General features: G+C 32.5%; 1 protein-coding gene across 1 annotated transcript; it reads right to left on the bottom strand.

Moving 5' to 3' along the window:
• Positions 1-14,046: 14,046 nt before the first annotated feature.
• LOC139486502 (uncharacterized) lies at positions 14,047-20,898 on the bottom strand. The gene is made up of 8 exons (XM_071271403.1): positions 20,306-20,898; positions 19,128-19,260; positions 18,671-18,809; positions 17,881-17,973; positions 16,593-16,717; positions 16,181-16,227; positions 15,288-15,405; positions 14,047-14,241 (listed from the first exon to the last, which is right to left on the bottom strand). The coding sequence occupies exons 1-8, from the start codon at positions 20,794-20,796 to the stop codon at positions 14,128-14,130; spliced, it is 1,260 nt and encodes a 419-aa protein (XP_071127504.1). The 5' UTR covers positions 20,797-20,898; the 3' UTR covers positions 14,047-14,127.
• Between the last annotated feature and the right edge of the window lie 214 nt (positions 20,899-21,112).

Raw genomic sequence — 21,112 nt, 5'->3', positions numbered from 1 at the left:
CCAGTGCTAGCCCCTGCATCAAAACAGTTGAAGGTGTTCTAATCTTCCGATCAAATAAAGCAACAAACATCACAAAGTTCATCGCTATTGAGATGTACGAAACAGTTGGTCCAGCCACGATATTTAGCCAAAATGGAATTCGGGCGTAAAGTAAAAACAACATTTTTAAAGATCGTACGATTCTTTATAAGTAATAAACCAGATTGATGATCATTTATATATGTAGAGTTTTGGTGTCAAATATTTTAATATTTGGAAAACATGAATTCATGCAAATTGATTTGACATTAAGATATCTTTCTGTCATATTCGCCATGGAATTGAGCAACGTTCAATTTCATAGACTGATAGATTAAATCCGTTATAAATAATTTAAAAAAAAATACATATAATTTATAAAAATATAAAAATCAATTATTTGAAAGTAGTGAAGTTTAATTCAGCAATCTTTTCCCTTTAGGAAGCAAAATACAAAATGTACAATTGATCATGAATTTGAATTAAGAAAATAAGTTTTTATAGACCATAACAGGAGGATGTTAAGAACAAAACAAAAAATAGCGGTTTATATTGTATAGAAAAGTAAAGATAAGATATCAATTTTATGACACAATTAAGATTTTATTCCAAAACCGTAATACATCTTCAGAAAGTATTACTACAATTGCAACTATTAGGTTATGAAACATAACCTGTTTTATCAAAACTAATTTCCACTTTTAGAACTTTAGAAAAGATAAAATATATATTTATCACTTAAATGTAAGTCGGGTGTCCTCTGCATTATAGTTTGCTTGCTTAACTTCTGCATAGTTTCTTCCTCATTAATATGCATATGAGTAATGTGACGAACAGCGCCAATCAATCTAGACTTTTGTTAAATGTTTGAAACTTATGTTCAAATATACTAAGATAATGTTAAATACATAGTTCAATAATTCACTGCACGGGTTCAACCCGTGCAGTTAATTTCACTTTTCAATGATTAGATTAGAACTAACACACTTTCTGTCTGTTGCAAATTAGTTAGTGGTTCAAACTTAGTTTGTGGGAAAATGCTAGACAGATCTAATTATATGTTATTCATATTGAAAGTTTAGTTAGGTATAATAGTTTAATATACTATGAGAAAATTGTTCTAAGACGGAAGTGAGATCATTGCCATCTAATTGTATTGCATTCTACTTTGTTAACCAGACCCGTATCCTCACAAATGACACGGCCTAGCAATACATAAATGTCTATAAGATAATAGAAATCACCTACGTTAATAGATCAATTTTTATATCAATAAAAGAAATAAAGATATATCAAAAGCAATAATTTCAGTATAAGAGCTATCATATTCATATATAACTGCTATCGTTATATCTGAAGCTATAGAAATTGAGCATGTTGGACAAGGAGTGAATACTTACATTAATGTATAAACAGCTTACATCAGAATCTTTTGATGACAATTCATGGTGTCTTATTGATCATTAGTTTTTTATCAATAGGTATACATACATTTATATTCTAATTCGTCACCTCAAACGCATATAAAGTATTTATAGAATAAAAACAAACACTTGTTACATAGGAATAGCTCGTCAGCATGTGCAGCTTACTGTTAAATTTTATTAAAACAAAATATTGGGTCCCGATGTCATGATATCGGCAACACCGCTGCGTAGTACACGACAGCCTACAAAATAGAAAAACAAAATCAGAAATCATATATACATATAAATCTTAATAATCAAACAAACAATGTCCTACTGATAGTATAAATATCTATCTATCTATGCGTGAAAACATTTCAAATATACAAGCATCTTCAACATGCGCGTTTGCAGCAGCAGTGGCGCCTCCGGACCTCAAACTATATGCATATGAGTAATGATATGTAATTTGTCGGACAATAATTTGTCGATATCTTAAACGTTTTTTGGAAATGAGTGGAAATGAGCCATATTCAAAAATTAGAATATGACCTTGACCTTTGACCTTGACCTAATTTTCATTTTTTTGGACCAAGGACCTCAAATCAAAAGATCCTAGGTCTCTATCAATTATGGTTTACCAGTTAGAAATGCAATTCACTTATATCAAATGAATAAGGGGAAATAACTCTCATATGGAGCATTCATATCACTTCGGTCAATATAGGACAAATCATGCAAAGGATATAACGAGCAATTTTGTAAAATAAATTTGTCATAATATTTTACGTTTGCGAAGGAGTTGCGCTCACAAGGAAAACAGTGTTTGGGGAGATTACTCCTACAAAGAAAAGTTTTCGGTTACGCAGGGTAAATTTCAAAAGCGCATCAATTGTTCGATATCATATACCAAATATCTAAGCGACATATTGCAAAACAAATGTTTATCGCAAGAACAAAATTAGGCGGAAGAAAAAAAAATAAAAATTCAGAGAACAATTGAAGGTCTTTCCATCCTTTTTGATATGAAAAGTTGTGAAACTAAGTTTAAAATGTCATTTCAATTGTCAAATGATAGCTCCTAGTAAGCTGATTCCAAAAATATATTGTTTCCATACATTTTTTTTTAAATAAGGGAGATAATTTGTTACTTCCGGTTTGAAAAATGTTACTTCTGATTATATTTAAATATTTACTTGAAACCGATTCCAAAAATATCTGGTTCTATATACTTTTATCTTAATAAAGTACAAAAAATAGCTACTTCCGGTTGTTTTTTTTCAAGGTTAAATGGCTTGATACCTTTTTCTAAAAGTTGTATATCTTTATCATGTATACATATAGAATAAAAGCAAAGGTCAAAATATAGAACGTCAAATTAAGCTATGACCTTGAGATCAATTTCAAGGTCATAAACCAAGGACCTCAAATCAAAAGACCATAGGTCTTAATTATATTTAGTTAATGAGTTATATCACCAAACGCGTATTTTTTAATACAAGAGGGGAGAAAACTCCCTTTCACATTCAACGTACGCTTGCAATCAAAATTTACATCTTACGACATGTCGCAACTAACAATTTAGTAAAAATAATTTGTTGATATCTTATACAGTCTTTGGATATAAGTGAAAAAAAGCCAAATTCAAATATTAAAATCTGACCTTGACCTTTGACCTTGACCTAATTTTCATTTTTTGGGACCAAGGACCTCAAATCAAAAGATCCTAGGTCTCTATCACTTATGGTTTATAAGATAGAAATTCATATCACTTATATCAGATGCATAAGGGGAAATAACTCTCATATGGAGCGGTCATATCGCTTCGGTCAAAATAGGACAAATCATGCGAAGGATATAACGAGCAATTTTGTAAAATAAATTTGTCATAATCTTTTACGGTTGCGAAGGAGATGCGCTAACAAGGAAAACAGTGTTTGGGGAGATAACTCCTACAAAGAAAAGTATTTGTTTACGCAGGGTAAATTTCAAAAGCGCATAAACTGTTCGATATCATATACAAAATATCTAAGCGACATATTGCGAAACAAATGTTTATCGCAAGAACAAAATTAGGCGGAAGAAAAAAAAAAAAATAATAATCAGAAGAAAAACAATAGGTCTTTCCACAGAAAAGTGGAAAGACCTAATAACGAGTTACAATTCAAATAGTCCAGTCGAATTGTGAAACAATTGTTCAGATTGTGGTAAAAGCATCAAACTTTGCAGTGTGTTAGTTGAGGTCATAACTAACATTTATAGCTATGGACCCAATTCAGAAAATCAAAATGGCGGCTCTGTGTGGCCATTTTGAAATCATGTTCAAAAAATTAATTAAAATTATTAGAAAAAATATGAAAAATATGTTACTTAACTAATTTTGATAAACTTTCTTATTTCTTATGACAAAGAATATTAACTGAGAACTTATGAAGTATTTAGTGGACATCTTGAATGGTGGTCATTTTGGAAACGTAAATTTCCAATGTATCATTATTCGCTATCCTAATTAAAATTGTTTTTTTTAATTAATAATAATTTTATATGCATTTACAACTAGTTTTGCTAATCATTTATTTATGACTGTTACTTTTCATTTAAGATATATTCACCAACTGATCAAATAAGGCATGCATATGTTAACAAATAAATGTATTTAAAGAAATACGTAAATTCTTTTAATTGCAGTTTTTGAAAAGGAAAAATACGTAGGTATCAAAATAACTGGAGCTGAAAAAATCTAATAAATAAATAGACTGGAAAGAATTCTGTAACGCCAAGAGAGGACACGTGATGATTTACAATGCCAAGCAAATACAAAAAGAGCAGACATAGACATATGAGCTGGTAATAAGTCATTTTTTGTAAGCATACAACTGTTCCACGTTGATGAAGGCCATGTAAATGGGAGAATCACAAGGCAAAAGGTACTAATCCTGTCAAAGCAAATCTTAATATATTTAGTCGGGAAAAACAAAATGAGCCACGGATTGAAAATACCAGTAAAATAAGCAGCCACAGTTGTGATAAATCAACAAGAACAGTGATTGCAGAGATTTCTTTCTTTCTTTGTGATTAGGTATCTGGCTATCATCATGAAGCATCAACAATTGTGATCTACAATAGAGTACATGACTGTCACTTCAACTACTAACCATTGTTCTTTTAACCAGACTCAGTGCTGGAGATTAATATTTCAGGAGCAGATATTATGCTAAATGTTTGTTAAAACTGCACGACAAGGCAATTAGACCTAATTCGAGACACAGAAAGAAAGTCAAGAATCTGTTATCCATGGAAATGGGGCTTGCCAAATGATAGAAAACGGTGATGGCTCATAGTAAACGTTCTTAGTAAATATGTGTTGTCATGGAAGGACTGATTTATACAACACTTCTTAAAAATTGAATACTAGCAGCCATAGATGATATGCAAGCACACATGAAAGGTTGCGTCTTTCTCTGGATTCTCAATGAATATGTTGGGTAAGTTCTGAAACAGGCAATGTCTTTTAGTCGTGATGGTGAAGGCCTCTTCATAGTCAAAGTAACTAGAATAGTTTGAAGAGTTAGGCTTGATCTATAAAAAGGTTTACAGGGACATCCATTGTAGGATTTCAAAATGAATCAGTTCCACAATCTTTGAGACATCTTACTCTCTATCGGAAGACTGATAAGTTGCAGTTGTATTCTTTCGACGTCGAGTTGCACAATTGAACTATTATAACTGAGAAATAGTAAGTGTTGTCTGTTCTCACCGCGACCCAACTACGCTTCCACTACGACTTTACCACGCTGTTCACGACCATAGTACGATTCTAGCACGCCCTTGCCGTCCTCATCACGCTCTTCTCACGACCTTACTACGTTCACACTACGACCATCATTTTTATTGTCATTTTCACATAAAATATATAAAAAAAACTCCCTAGATTTTGTTTGTCTGAATGTATTTATCCATTTGCTCTAACGGCTCAACCATGCTTCTCGTTTTTATATAGATTAGACCGTTGGTTTTTCCCGTTTAAATGGTTTAACATCAGTATTTTTTTGGGCCCTTTATAGCGTGCTGTTCGGTATGAGCCAAGGCTCCGTATTGAAGGCCGTACCTTGGCCTATAATGGTTTACTTTTATAGATTTTTACGTTGATGGAGAGTTGTCTCATTGGCACTCATACCACATCTTCCTACTATATATAGACACATCTGTGTCATCTCTGCTATCGTTCACTAAAATATCGTCATTTGAGCTTTATGGACCAGCAATAGGTTGTAATTTAGGTTTGATTGGTCGTTCCGACATCTCTTGATGACAAGTTTTATACTACTTATGTGTATAGTATCAGTTTAATTGAAGTCTGGAGCTGGCATGTCAGTTACATGCTAGTAGTCTGTTGTTATTTATGTATTATTGTCATTTTGTTTATTTTCTTTAGTCACATCTTCTGACATCAGACTCGGACTTCTCTTGAACTGAATTTTAATGTGCGTATTGTTATCCGTTTACTTTTCTTCATTGGCTAGAGGTATAGGGGGAGGGTTGAGATCTCACAAACATATTTTACCCCACTATTTTTGCGCCTGTCCCAAGTCAGGAGCCTCTGGCCTTTGTTAGTCTTGTACTATTTTTAATTTAATTTTAGTTTCTTGTGTACTATTTGGAGTTTAGTATGGCGTTCATACTTTGCTCTATCTGCCTCTACATCACCCCCTACCACCACGCCCACGTGTTCTAGTAGATTTTGGTGGCATGACTGTATTGTTTCCAATCTCCGTTTTAATCAGAAATAGAAGGAATGGAACTATATTGATATGAAACACGATATTGACGGTATTGCTGAGAACGTAGTAAGATCGCGGTATGAACGTAGTATAATCGTGGTAAGAACGTGCTATAATCGCAGTAAGATCGTGTTGCAATCGGATAACTCGTAGTATGGTCGTAGTGAGAACGTGAAGGGCATAGAAAGATCTTTATAAGCGTAGTGAGGTCGCAGAATAAGCGCGGTGAGAACGTGGTTTAATCGTAGCGGGATCGTTGTAGAAGCGTAATTAGAACGAAGTAGCATCGTGAAAGCAACGAAAATTAACATTTTCATGCCGCTCATACCGCGATCTCACCACGATCTAAATTTATTTTAGATCGCGTTGAGCGTGGTGCGATCGTGGTCTAGTGGGACTGGGGCTTAAGGAAATATGTCTTGTAGTACAGGTGCACAGTCATGTCCTTTTTTTGTCGATTTGAATATTTTGATGTATCATAAAGATACATCACCACAGAAAAAAATACATTGCAGTCATTGTTTTTGTTGATTCAATATCACTTTCAATACAGTGTCTGGTAACTTATTGTTTTCTTTCAACTGGCAACTTATCTTCAACATCAGAAGTATGTTTTCCATTTTACTGATGAAATATTTTGAGGTCTGAACATTTGTTTGACAGGATTTGTGCCACTTAGCCTTGTGATTCTGGAGTAATTCTGCAGTTCCATAACCCTCGTTCAACTGTTTCAAATTGAGCGAAAGGAAAACCAATTCAAGACCCAACATCGTCGTATGCCTGCATCAAAAGAGTGATTGCTAGCTCAAATATCCTCTCTTGCCGTTTCACACATTCCTTCCAGTCTAATAGCCCATTATGTTCTTCTGATATCTAGCTCCAGTGTTTTAGAAATCTACAATTTTGATCTTTTCCAACAACAACGTTCGGTTATAAATTATATCATATAAACGTTATTTCTGTTTTAAAAAGTTACTTAGGCAAACGAGGGACGAAAGATACCAAAGGGACAGTCAAACTCATAAATCTAAAACAAACTGACAATGCCATGGCTAGAAATGAAAAAGACAAACAAACAACAGCACACACGACACAACATAGAAAACTAAAGAATAAACAACACGAACCCCACCAAAAAACTAGGGGTGATCTCAAACGTGTAGGTAACAGTCAGAAATATCTGATATCCCTATCCAACCATTTTATGAATATCCAATACATATTAGTAAAAAAAAAGTGTGAATGCAAACAGTGAATTAATAAGATTAGCGAATAATGATACATTGGAAATTCATGTTTTCAAAATGGCCATCATTCAAGATGGCTACCAAAAAATCAATACACATGAAGTCCTCAGATGGCAGTCCTTGTCATCTGTGATGAATATACCATGTGACTATATAATAACTTCCTGCAGCAAGCGCTTTACTTATAAGTCAAAGTGAACACGGTTACTAAGGAAATGTAAATGTGTAAAGGCAGTATTAAGTTGTACTTCTCTATGTAAAATGTGGAGGACAATGTGATAGAATATGATAGACAGAGTGTGGTTTGACAAAACATGTACATTTCATTTTTTGTTAGATATTGTTAACGTCAATTGAGAACATTTGAGCAGTTGATGTTCTTATAACATTAATTACTTGTATGATATGAAATTCATTATGTCTACAATCAAGGTTTTTGAAAGTTGTTTTAAATGTTTAAATGAACAATATCAACAAAACGAATTATCCTGTGATCAGCCAACTATTATAAATGACAGGTATACAAATATTTTCTTGCTTTATTTATTCTTGTAAATAAAATTCTCCTATTATTGCTATGTCGAACAAGCGGTGGCACGAATATTGCTTTTAGAGTAATGTTTCATTTTATGATCTTCTTCGTGGTCGCGTTTTAACTATGTCGATTACTTTTGAACATTAGAGACAATGATTCAGATTTCAACAACTATAGTTTCAAATGAGTGTGAACTTTTGGATAATAACAATAAATGTATATTGTCGGAAAATATAAGTAATTTGTATCCACTACGAAACAGAAGAATAACTCAGGAGGGGATAGGCTCGCTTTAGTCCTTTTTATATAGCTCAAACAAATACATTTGTATATCTTCGACAATGCTTTTTTTTTATTTATCGAATAATGACTACCTATTTTGGCTTAATAAAACAAAATTTTTCAAGATGGCCGCCATTCAATATGGGTAATATTTCCAAAAAAATTGTTCAACAAGACAATTGGAATCATCACTGTTACTCTATTAACCAGGTTTCATGTGATCTTCTCCAATATCATTACATGATTTTTTTATTGATCTATAGAGATTAAACGGCCGCCATTTTAAAATGGCCGCCTTTTCCGCAAATTTCAACGTTCAGAGTGGGTCCATAGCTTAAAATGTTGTCCATGACATATACTACCACTATGCCAAATGTCATGCTTTTACCACAATCTGAGCAATTTTGTCAAAAATCTGCACAAATCGACTGGACTAAAATTCAATTCAAAGTTTTATCTAAAATCAATATTCAATCAGCCCTAGTGATTTTTTTTTCAAATCGACTTAATAACATGATATAGATTCACACATACCAACATAATTTTTGAAAAACAGTTCACTATAAAATAATAAAGATACTTCCTTCGTGTAAATTCCAGTAGTATATTTAGAAAATTCTTGAATATTTAACGAAAAAATAACACCAAGATAAACGGTAAGTCATGTTGAATTTAGTTTAAACGCAATTTAGACGAGTTTCTTCATAAACTGTGGTTCATAACATGCAGTACATAATCAAGTCTACTATAAAAGGGGCTCAATCACCTAATGTTACTACAGACTGTAAGTCAACTTTGTCATCGAAACGTCTATACATATTATCAAGGAAAAGATTAACAGCTCCAATAATCTCATCACACCCTATATACTTAGCATACTAACCTTTATCATTAGAGAAGAAGGCTTTAAATGAGTTGCAGCAAATTTATTTTAATTCAGATTTATCAAACAAACATTTAATTAAATAACTTCTCTTTACATGAGAACTCAAATTATCAGAAAAATTTCATTATCACATGAATTTACATAATAAAGATAGACGAGATAACAAATATCACTTTTTAAAATGTATGTGTATATGGTTATGGACTGGTGTAAATTCTTAAACAGTGATATATACCTCTGAAATGAACTGACAATACATTTCTGTGTTGACATGAATTAGCATTGATATGGTCATAATCATAACTTATCTATATACAATATTTTACATTTTATTTTACCTTAGCTTTATTTGACGAATTTTTTTTCCGCATTTAGTTCATTTATACACTTGAATTTATATTCTACTGTCAGAGTTAACAAAACGCGCTTCTGATTTTAAACAATTTAATACGGTTATTTAGGATGATTATAACTATACCAAGCTTATATTTATAAGCGCTAGCTGCGAAGTTCGTCTTCATTTACTCATCACAGGCATTCGCATCGAAAATCAAATCAAATACACATTTATATTCCTAACGTACAGACTAAGAGAGCAATAACATACCCACGGCGATTAAGGTAGCACAATACATCGTCGCCAGGTAAACTAAATTTGCGACAGTAAAACTACCGATGGACGTCCTTAAAGCTTCAAATACAATACAGTTATCTCTTAATTAGAAGTTAGCCTCGACAGGAGTATCAGAACAATTTAAATGAGTTACAATAGATAGAATTTTTAATTTGGAGGTGTAAATTGGGGGGGGGGGACATACCATGGCTAAGTAAAATGTTCAAAACATCTTTTCCAAAAACATATAAACTACTTTTTGAAGTATTACTTCTATATAACAGAGTTAAAATAGCTAGATTTAAAAAAAAATAAAAGGTCTATAGTAGGGGGTTCCATTAATATACCATGTTAAAGAGGGGATATATTGAACCCCCTTATATAGACCTTTCCATTGAAAAAATTTGGCAATTCTTTCTCTGTTATATACCTTTAATATTCCAAGAAGCAGTTTGTTTGTATTAAACTTGCTGGAAAAAAGTAAAATCACAAAAATACTGAACTCAGACGAAAATCAATTCGGAAAGTTCATAATCACATGGCAAAATCAAATAACAAAACGCATCAAAAACGAATGGACAAGAACTGTCATATTCCTGACTTGGTACAGGCATTTTCAAATGTAGAAAATGGTGGATTGAACCTGGTTTTATAGCTAGCTAAACCTCTCACTTGTATGACAGTCGTATCACATTCCATTATATTGTCACCGATGCTTGAACAAAACAAACTCACACAAAATAGGGGTACAACAGTCAACAGGAAAAGATAATTTAAAAATTTTACTTTGCAATGGTATTCTGTCCATCCTTTTTGTCGTGTTATATTGAACCCCCTACAATTTGACAAAAAAATTCTATCAATTCTAACTCTTAAAGTATCTATGATACTTCAATAAAAAGTTTGTAGGCATTTTACTTTCTGGAAAAAATATTTGTGAAAATTTTACTTTACCATGGAATTTGGACCCCTCCATGGTATATTGATACCCCCCTTTTTTACAAAATCCAATTCTTGAAATTATGGCAAATTTGAACTGTTATTTATAGTAATGATATTCCAAAAGAAGTTTGCATATACATTTTCCATACTTGAAAACATGTTTTGAACATTTTTCTTAGACAGGGAATGCTGAGCCCACTGCCGTGATATACTGACCCCCCAGAGGCGGATTTAGAGGGGGGGCCCAGGGGGCCCGGGCCCCCCCTTTTTGGGAAAAAATTTGGTTGCTTACATAGGGAATCACTGAAGCGTGACTGGAGTGGGCCCCCTCTTAGGTCAGTCAGTGGGCCCCCACTTATGAAAATTTCTGGATCCGCCACTGCCCCCTTCCCACTTTTTACACATCCAATTTAAAAAGGTATGGCAATTCTATCTCTATTTTATAGTTATAATACTCAAATATAAAGTTTCTATGTATTAAACTTGCGGCAAAAGATAGTTTGAACATTTTACTTTCCGGTGGTATTTTGTCCTACCCCCTTCCGTGGTATATTGAAACTCCTTCTAAACTTTAAAAGACCCTTAGATTGAGAAATTCTGGCAATTCTAACTCTTGTTTATAGTAACAATACCCCAGTTAGTAGTTTGAATGTATTAAACTTGCTGGAAAGGATTATTTTAAAATTTAACTCTGCAATGGTATTTTGCCCTCCCCCTCTTTGCCATGGTATATTGAACCACCAACAATTGACCTTTAATTTGAAAAAACTTAACTAGAAAATCAACCCAATGATGTTAGAGTAGATTTGATTCGTAACTTCCTTCCCGCCCAGGCTGGAACCTGTACATTTTGTTTCTAACTTCTACGACAACACCACCTATCATTGCGCAGAGACCTTATCTCCTCCTCTAACTCTAACTTATAAAAATAAGCTTTTGTTTTGGGAGGTGTTACCATCTCATAGGAATTAAATAAGGATCTCTGACACAATACCATGGGGTCAATTTTCCAGAGAGGGGGTGCAATTTTCCAGGAGTGGGTTCAATTTACCATAGTGCTATTTTGACCCTGGGGTCAATTTACCATCGGGTTCAAAATACCATATGACATCTAATTGTCTAGATTTTAGAATTATAGTCAATTTTGTTATTCAGATTTTAACATTATTTTCTTTTTTTCAATTTTTCATCTGTATATATACGCTCATCTGTTATTGTTATCTCTGTAACTTAATTAAGATTGTTTTTTTCAGTTTGTTTGTTATTGTTTTAATAATTTGGACAAAACAACCAAAGATTATTCATTCCTATACAAACCATTCAGTTGCCATAGCAACAATTTATGGGAATCTGCAATCTACAAAATAGCAAATAAAAACCTATTTCTTTCTCATAAAGTAGGCAACAATAATGCTAAGAAAGTGAATACCAAGATATTCCCTTCTATTTAATGTGAACAATGATATTTTGCTCCTAAAACATGCTGCAAACTGTACTGGTAATTAATTAGAGAAAAACATATATACTGCGATTTGGAATGACTCTAATGAACTATAGATTTTTTTCAGACCTGTTTGAGAATTAATTTTAATTCAGATCAATGACATGAAATAAGAACACAATTCTGACCCAGATTCTATTAAACCTTGATTATTTATCTTATAAAAAACATCTGCTCATCTTGTACATCGGAATGCAAGATTCAAAGGACAAGGAACATTAAGACCTGTTTTTTGCCCCTTATTTTCTCATATTTCAAATTCTGTTTTGGATAGCTACTTATTATGTAAAAACATTCACTTAGGTTTGATGTTTGTTTGGATGAAATTCAAAACCACTAATTTTCACAACTGGGTGAGGTGAGAGGGTTTATCTTTTTTAGTGCCTACGCCAACTTGACCAATGAATGTTTTTATTCCAATGTCATGAGAACTGCTTAAATCGGCATTATGTTTTTCCCGGTCAGGTTGGCGCCCGCTATTCGATTTTAAGAAACAATGGCTAAAAATTGTTATTTTTCCATCTTTTGACGTTTTTGATGCACCCTCACCTTACCCATTTTCTGAAAGTAATTGTTTTGAAGTTCATCTAAACAAACTTCAAACCTATGACGTGACAAGGAGCTTTCCAAAACAAAATTTAGAAAATGGTAAATAAAGGGGTCAAAAACGAGCCTTACCTTGTCCTTTCCTCAATTCAAATAAAATGATATTTTATTTTACAGCAAGATATAATTGGACATTCATTAACATATGCTTGATTACATTATGTAACTTGACATAAACGTTTTCTCATCATGGGGTTTTCCTTAAGCCTGAAAATGTCATGGTGGGTCACATATGAGGGGGAGGACAGGGGTAAGGGAGACAGGGAGAAAGGGGGTAGGAGAAAGGAGAAAGGGGGTGGGAGAAAGGAGAAAGGGGGTAGGAGAAAGGAGAGGAAGGCTGGGAGAAAGGAGAAAAAGTTGGAGAAAGGAGAAAAAATAAAATATCTCTCCTTTTAAAAATTTTTCTAATATTTCAAGAAAAAATATCTCAAAAGGAGATGTTTTATTCTAATGGGAGAAAGGAGAACGGGGTAGGAGAAAGGAGAAGAGGGGTGGGAGAAGGGAGAAGGGTAACCCCCTGTCCTCCCCCTCACATATAGGCTATTTTTGTGCTAAGAAAACCTACTCATTTTTTTTATGATCCGTTTTACACTTCTGGTAACAGGCTTATGAAAATTAAGTAATTCCATGTTTAAAAGTACCTTTATGCTTCCTAACAAATGTTAAAGTAGAATAAATATTAAATCTAAGGTCTATGTAAGGGGACTAAACTCAAAACCTCCTGTACCATTAACAAACAGGCTACCATCAAATCACTTATAGCCAAAGGGAGAAAACTGAGAGTAATATAAAGATATTACCATTGCAATGTGTAATGGAATCTGTTCCACAAATATTTTTTATACTATGTTGCAAGACAAAAAAAACATCACTTTTTTCTATAATCTACAAATTACTAGACTGTTCTTTAATGAGATGTCATCTGGTATTGTCACCTTTTTCAAAAACTTTTGAACAGAAAAATTGAGAACAATCAAAATTTACATATAAAACTGAATGTTTGGTCACTGAGAAATTTGTAATTGATTGATTGACAGATTATTGTTTGATGTCAAATTCTGCACTTTTGTCAATTTCATTGCTGTCACTTTATTAGTGTAGGAAGTCAGAGTGCCTTGAGAGTACCATGACCTTCAGAAGAAAACTTCTAGTCAATAAGGGATTATAAAAGAAATCATCAACAAGTCATAGAAATTGTGAATTGGTAAAACATTATAAAAATTCACATCTCAAATAGAACTTTTGTTTAATATTTGCTTTTTAATTAAAATTTAACAAGACAAATAAAATAAAAACATAAAAATATTTTGTCATAAATATTTCGACAACATTAGTCCCTGGTTCATTTGTTCTGTAATTTCAGCTGGATCTGCTGTGGGTCTTGGCAAAGATTTTGCTAACTCTCCAATTAGATTGATGGGATTCTGAAGCAGAAAAAAAATAGTTGAAATTATTGATGGTCATATACAACTGACACTGTAATTAATGACATACAGATATTTTACACATGTGCAAATGCAATAACTTACATAGTAATTGATTAAGAATAGTCAATGTTCATCAAAAACTGTCACTCAAGTTATATGTTATTGATCACACAGAAATAATATACCTATTCCCAATAAAAAGTTAGTTTTCAGTACTTTGCATATGATATTTAATGTTATTTCATGTAATATTAAAATGTCAGATTTCGATTGGTTAATACTTGTAAGCGAGTTAATTTTCTATTACCCTTCCAGAGGTTTTGGTCAATTGTTGGCTTTATTGAATATGAATGGTAGTTATGTACAAGACGTCATTGTTTTTAATTTGAATTTGAAATTTAATATACAGTAACAACAGAACATTCTGAATAATAAATAAAAAACACATAGATGAGAGGGTGATATAGGAGATTGTCATCCTCTCAATAAAACATTGTCAACCTTTGCATCACTCTTGACAGTGGTCAACATAGTTTTCTCAGGGTAACATTCTGCTCTATCATCCTCTCAGGTATGTGTCATTTAACATCAATGGTATATCTTTAAAAAATGTCTAAAACTGGGGTGATAAAGAAATTGACAAATGGTCTATATATTTGTCTGTTGTAAAAGGCAGTATTTTGGGATTTTTTTCGACAAGAATTGTTTTACATTAAAATATTGCAACTTCTGGTCTTTAAAAGCTGAGTATACTGCTTGGGTTTGATCATTGTTGAAGGCCAAACATTTAACTCTAGTCGAATAGCTACTTCAGTACATTTCAAGATAATAGACAAAACCATATCACACATGGTGGTCTAGATATCCCAAAGCTGATTGTATAGTAGTTTCAGAGGAGAAGAATTTCGTAAAATTTAACAGATGGTAGTAATGAACCTTTGGGCCAGTTAAGCTTATGTTAACTTCAATATCAAACGATTCAAATTAAATTTTGCACAATTTGATGTAAATTGATGTTTCAATGAAAATAATCTTTTACATACCATTCTTATTATGTGTTTCTCAAGCTGGTTTTCAGTTATATCTTTTTGAATCTGAGATTTCTTTATTCGGATGAAATGTCTTTTCGCTGCCTCTTCATCTAGTTCTTTTTCATATTCTCTGAAAAAAAGATATTGGATATTCCATAACTGGGTTAAAAATCATGTATAAACAAGAATGTGTCCCAAGTACACGGATGCCCCACTCGCACTATCATTTTCTATGTTCAGTGGACCGTGAAATTGGGGTAAAAACTCTAATTTGGCATTAAAATTAAAAACATCATATCATAGGGAACATATGTACTAAATTTCAAGTTGATTAGACTTCAACTTCATCAAAAACTACCTCGACTAAAAACTTTAAGCTGAAGCGGCCGACGAACGAACGGAGGAACGAATGGACCCACAGACCAGAAAACATAATGCGCCTCTACTATCGTAGGTGGGGCATAAAAAATGTTAACTTATATATGCAAATAGGATGTGACTGATAAAGTGCAAACTTGCATTTTGAATATAATCAACATTACTTGCTTTCAGCTTTTTTTTTGAATTTGAATTTTGAAATGACTAAGCTTGTTCCTGAGTTCATTCTGTAAGAATTGCATAAAAAAAATGCACATTAAAACTTCAAAAAATTACAATGCCCAGTACTTTATGAATTAATTATAAGTATTATTTTGTAAAATATGAATACGGCATCTAGCAGTCATTTGCAGTACCAAAATAATTTATAACAATTTTTATTTATCAAGGATATTTTAACTATGAGAACTTGATTTTGTCTTTGCTCTCCCTTTTCAAGTGTAAATTTTAAATTGATAATTTATTCATTCACATTTACTTAACGTTTGAAAATGACGAAAATATGTCTAAATAATTTTCTTACTCACCTGCATTCTCTACATCTTTTGGGATCATGCAGCTCACATTTAGCTGCCTGAAATTATTAAAGAAATCTTCAAAAGTTTTTTGAAAAATTCAATATTCGAAATCACATAAATTTTAAGCTAGGTAAAGTACTATCTATTTTATTATGTTCTTTATTTGTATATATCTCGTATTTAAAAAAAACCAAAATGCAATGTTTTACTGATAGCTGTCTTTAGTTTATGAGAAAATAGTGATTGATAGACAGACCTACATGTATCATAGCCAAGGGTGTAACACTAAGCCCCTTTCTTATGGGCAGACATATGAACCTTCAAAGCAGGGATGTAATGATCAAAAGGTTTTGATAAAGGAAAGAAAATGAAAAAAATTAAATCTCCAATTGATAAGTATAATGGTTTAGGCCTGACTTACATTCCCCATTTTGGTAATGAGGTTTTTTATTTTAAGTTTCTCTACAATTTGTGGATCTAAGCCATATTCTGTGACATGAACATCTCTCTTGCCTGGCCATGGTAGCTCTCTCATTGGTTTCATACCTAAAAATATAATTTTTAAGAACTGAGATAACAACAAGAATGTGTCCCAAGTAGATGGATGCCCCACTCGCACTATCATTTTCTATGTTCAGTGGACCGTGAAATTGGGTAATTATCTAATTTGGCATTAAAATTAGAAAGATCATATCATAAGCAACAAGTGTACTAAGTTTCAAGTTGATTGGACTTCAGCTTCATCAAAAACTACCTTGACCAAAAACTTTAACCTGGACGGACGAACGGAACCACAGACGGACGGACGGACTGACGAATGGAGTCACAGACCAGAAAACATAATGCCCCTCTACTATCGTAGGTGGGGCATAAAAAATCCTATTCATACAATTTGCTAAAATATATATAGAAGCTAGTTTAAAAGGAAATATCTTAAAGATGTAATTAGGTGATCTTAAGTAAAATTAAATAAATCAAGAATTCAAAATTGAGACTTTAAGATGGAAGAGTATTAGTAAAGGATCAAAATAAGCTAAAATATTGATAGGTCATGGAGCTCCTTTTTGAGATATTTGATTTATAAGATATTGGCAGGAAAAGGCTAACTGGGACGTCTTTTACCTTATATTTCCATTGGTATTATTTGGGTCACAAAACTGAAGAAAGAAAATCAAGAATCTTCTAAAATTTTATCAGATGACCTTTTATGAGTCTTATGTTAAAATATAAATAGGTGTTATGGGGCAAAATATTTTACCTTATATTGTATGGAATAAAACCGAGGAGTCCGAATATTTAACACAAATTCCAAAACCTCACCTAAGTACATCCTTAAGTATGCTTTTATACTTAACAAGACTGACATTTTTTTGTGTTTGTTGTTTCATTGGTTCCTGGACTATGCTAATTTTAGTGACAAGTCAATTTCTGTAGAAGTTTTTTGTTTGCATTGTTCTTTATTTTCCAATTCAACAAACATGACATGCATGTACTACATTACTTAAATGTACTGTAAATTCAGAAGTAAATGTGTGCAGTTTTGTAGAATGGGCAAAATCAAGAGGATACTTATTGTATTTTCTTGAAAATCTGTATACAGATTCATGTATCAGATGTCTAAATGCAAATACATTTTATTAGGATACTGAGCTAGATAGCATTGGGATTCATAAATTAATATAGAAATCATACTTAATATATATACATACCATGCTTTCTTTTATGCTTTAAAATTGCCATCTTCCTTTTCATGAACCTTTGTTGGTAGTTTTCGGTTTCCTCATCTATAATCTTTGCCTCAGCTGAAAATATTAAGAGAATTCCTTTTCTGTAATTCAGTTCAAAAGATGAAGGTTGTAAAAATTATCTTAACTATAAAGGAGGGCCTTATATTAAAGGTGGTACAAAATGTATAAAATTAGGATGGGGTATGATAATGTTGCCCATAAGACAACCCTAGGCCTCCATCATATAGCCTTTAACAATGATCAAAATTCATGCACCATAGCAAGCATACCACATCTTCTTTTTTTATACCTGCATTTAGAGGACAATTCTTCAAATCAATATTGCATTTTTAACAGTACTTGTTTCATGCATATCAGCTGACCTCAGGAATATTCTTGATCTAATTTAGATTTGAATGCTTGAATTAACTGATTGTATAAAAAATCACCACCATACATGCCATACACAGCTTGTTTTCTTGTATCAAATTAACGAGATGATATTCATGATATTATTGCCTATTTCTTCCTTTAAATATATCATGTTTATAGACCTTATTGTTGTCAAAATAGAATATGATGAAAACGAATGTTATCTGTTTCATGTGAAAATTAAGAAATGTTTCCATGTAACAAACAAAAAAGGTGTAGTATATGATTGCCAATGAGAAAACCCTCTGCAAGCGACCAAATGACACAGAAACTAACAACTATAGGTCACTGTTGGTCCTTCAACAATGAGCAAAGCCCATACAGCAGAGTCTATACATACTCTTGATTGGTTCAATTAAAGAAAGTTCTGTTATATCTGTATCTTTAAAGCGTTTATTCCTCATATTTGAGATCAAGGTTGAGATGTAGTTTTCTTTTGCTTCTTCTGATTTTTTCTTCAATTCCTCATCTCTTTGAATCTGAAATTAAAACTATTAGTGTCAAAAAATTATTTATAACAAATGCAATTCACCTAATACTTTTTTACATATAAGTGTTTTAATTTCCTAGTTCACTGATATTTTTTTTACCATTCACAATTGTTCTTAAGGGTGTACAAAAATTCAAGTTTAAATATTACTTTAATAAAAATTGTGATACAAAATTTATAAATTACAATAAACAGTTGCACCGCAGGCACCATGATCATGATTTTATATGATATGCCAATCTGCATGATCTGTAGCAATCAATTTAATTTAGTACAGAGACTGTTTGGATACCAATTATCACCATACCGTTTCTGGATCTGTAACAACACCAAGACTGGACATTTCATCATCTGGTTCAAAGGTAGAAGAGTATTCATAACTTTCACTGTAACTGTAAGTCTCATCTTCAAAGTCATCACTGGAATATCTGGGAGTTGTACTGAAATACAGGAATACAAAAAATGTGTGTGTATTATTAACAATAACATCATGAACATCATTTATCTTGTTTATATGTTTTAATGTTTAGTGTGACGTCAATTTTTCTGTGAATGTGAATTTAACAGCTACATGTAATGAGTAACTGACCCTTTAAATGAATAAATTAATGGTACAATTTATAGTCAAAATGATAACATGAGGTCAAAAAATAAAGCTGACAATATGTTTCTCAAAAATTCTTCTATGGAAATATTTTTTTACAGATTTGCTTCACATATACATGGCATAGAATTTTTTCAATAAAAAAAATCATCAGGTTTATAGTATTAATGCAATCAAGCATGGCAATGCCAAAACAAATATTTCATCAATCAGATAACGGTAGTCTCGTGAATATCATTTTTTATAGGCCAGTTCCGGAATATGGTTTTCAGACGAATCTGTTATGTATCTTCCATTACCACGTGACAAAAATGTATGCATAGAAATTGCCAACACATGTTGAGCAACGGGTGAAAAAGTTTTATTTTATACTGCACAAAATATTTGGGATATTAAAATCTAAAAGGATGGTCACCCTCCCTCATTCGGCAATATCGATTATGTACTTGAGAAACACTATTTATTTCTACACTACAAATTTGTACCATACAAAATGACCATAATGAAAGTGCTGGAAACTGTTAATAGAGCAGGGATACCGGTGCACCTTCAATCTCAGGTAAATGATGTCATAAAGGCGTGTGAAATTGATAATCTTTTCTGATGACAGACATGTGACTCCAGAAATGACCTATAAGATACAAATTTTATCAAGCCTGATCATGCTGATGCAAATTTTTTCGTAGGCCAATGTACATGTAAGCCAGACATTTTAACTGAGGCACTCGACACAGGCGTCATTATGGAGTAAACATGGTAAAGGTCAGTAAAGGGTTGGCATCAAAAGGCTTAGGCGTCATTATGGAAGAAAGGGTTAAATGAAAAATTATGAGTACATGATGAAATTATTAGGACTGATTAGAATAAATGTAACTCATTACCTCTCTGCAACAGACTCTAGTGTTCTTGTTCCATATGACTGGGTTTCCTCTGAAGTGTATTTAGAATCTGTATCAGTATAATTTGACTCAGTTTCTGCATATTTACTCTCTCTACTTTGGTAAGAATCATCATCTGACTTTGGATGAGATTCAAAATCATCAGTTTCAAATGTATCAGAGTAGGTAGGAAATGATTCGGACTGTCTTGTGATGGTTAGATCTTTTGTGGTTTTAAAGTCACCCTCAAGTTGTGTTAAAATTGTGGAAAATTTTGCAGTTTTTATTGTTGTTGGTTCAGCTTTTGATTCAGTTTCAAAAGAATCTGAGTAGTTAACACTTTGTGTTGCATTTTCAAAGGTATCGGAATACGAATAAGAAGAATAAGTCAAGGACGAAGGGGTTGGTGTTCTCGGGCTTCTTGAAGGTTTTCCAAAAGCCGAATGCGTGGAATTAATTGTCTTTTTTCTCTTCTCAGGAACTGACAGTAACATGGTAGATGTTAGATGCTTATTGCATTAAAAATCGGTCCTGTCAAATCTTGTTTACTGTTGTCCCATTTCATGCCGCTTACGTTAACAAATAAATCAAAATAATTAGTACGATCCCGAACCTAGGTTAATTAAAACAAAATATAGTCCGGAAATTGGCGCAATTGATAATTTTGAAAAATTATATTTGGCACAAATGATAGTCCTGGAATCCATTTTCTTTAAGAAATTTTAAGGATGCACTTATGTGAAATTAAACGAATCTAGAATTTAAATTGATACTTGCGAAGTCACGGTTGTCTCGATCATTGGCAATCAT

This window comes from Mytilus edulis, chromosome 8 (genome assembly GCF_963676685.1).
Source record: "Mytilus edulis chromosome 8, xbMytEdul2.2, whole genome shotgun sequence".
In the NCBI taxonomy this organism is placed as follows: Eukaryota; Metazoa; Mollusca; class Bivalvia; order Mytilida; family Mytilidae; genus Mytilus; species Mytilus edulis.
This window is presented reverse-complemented; position numbering and strand designations above follow the sequence as displayed.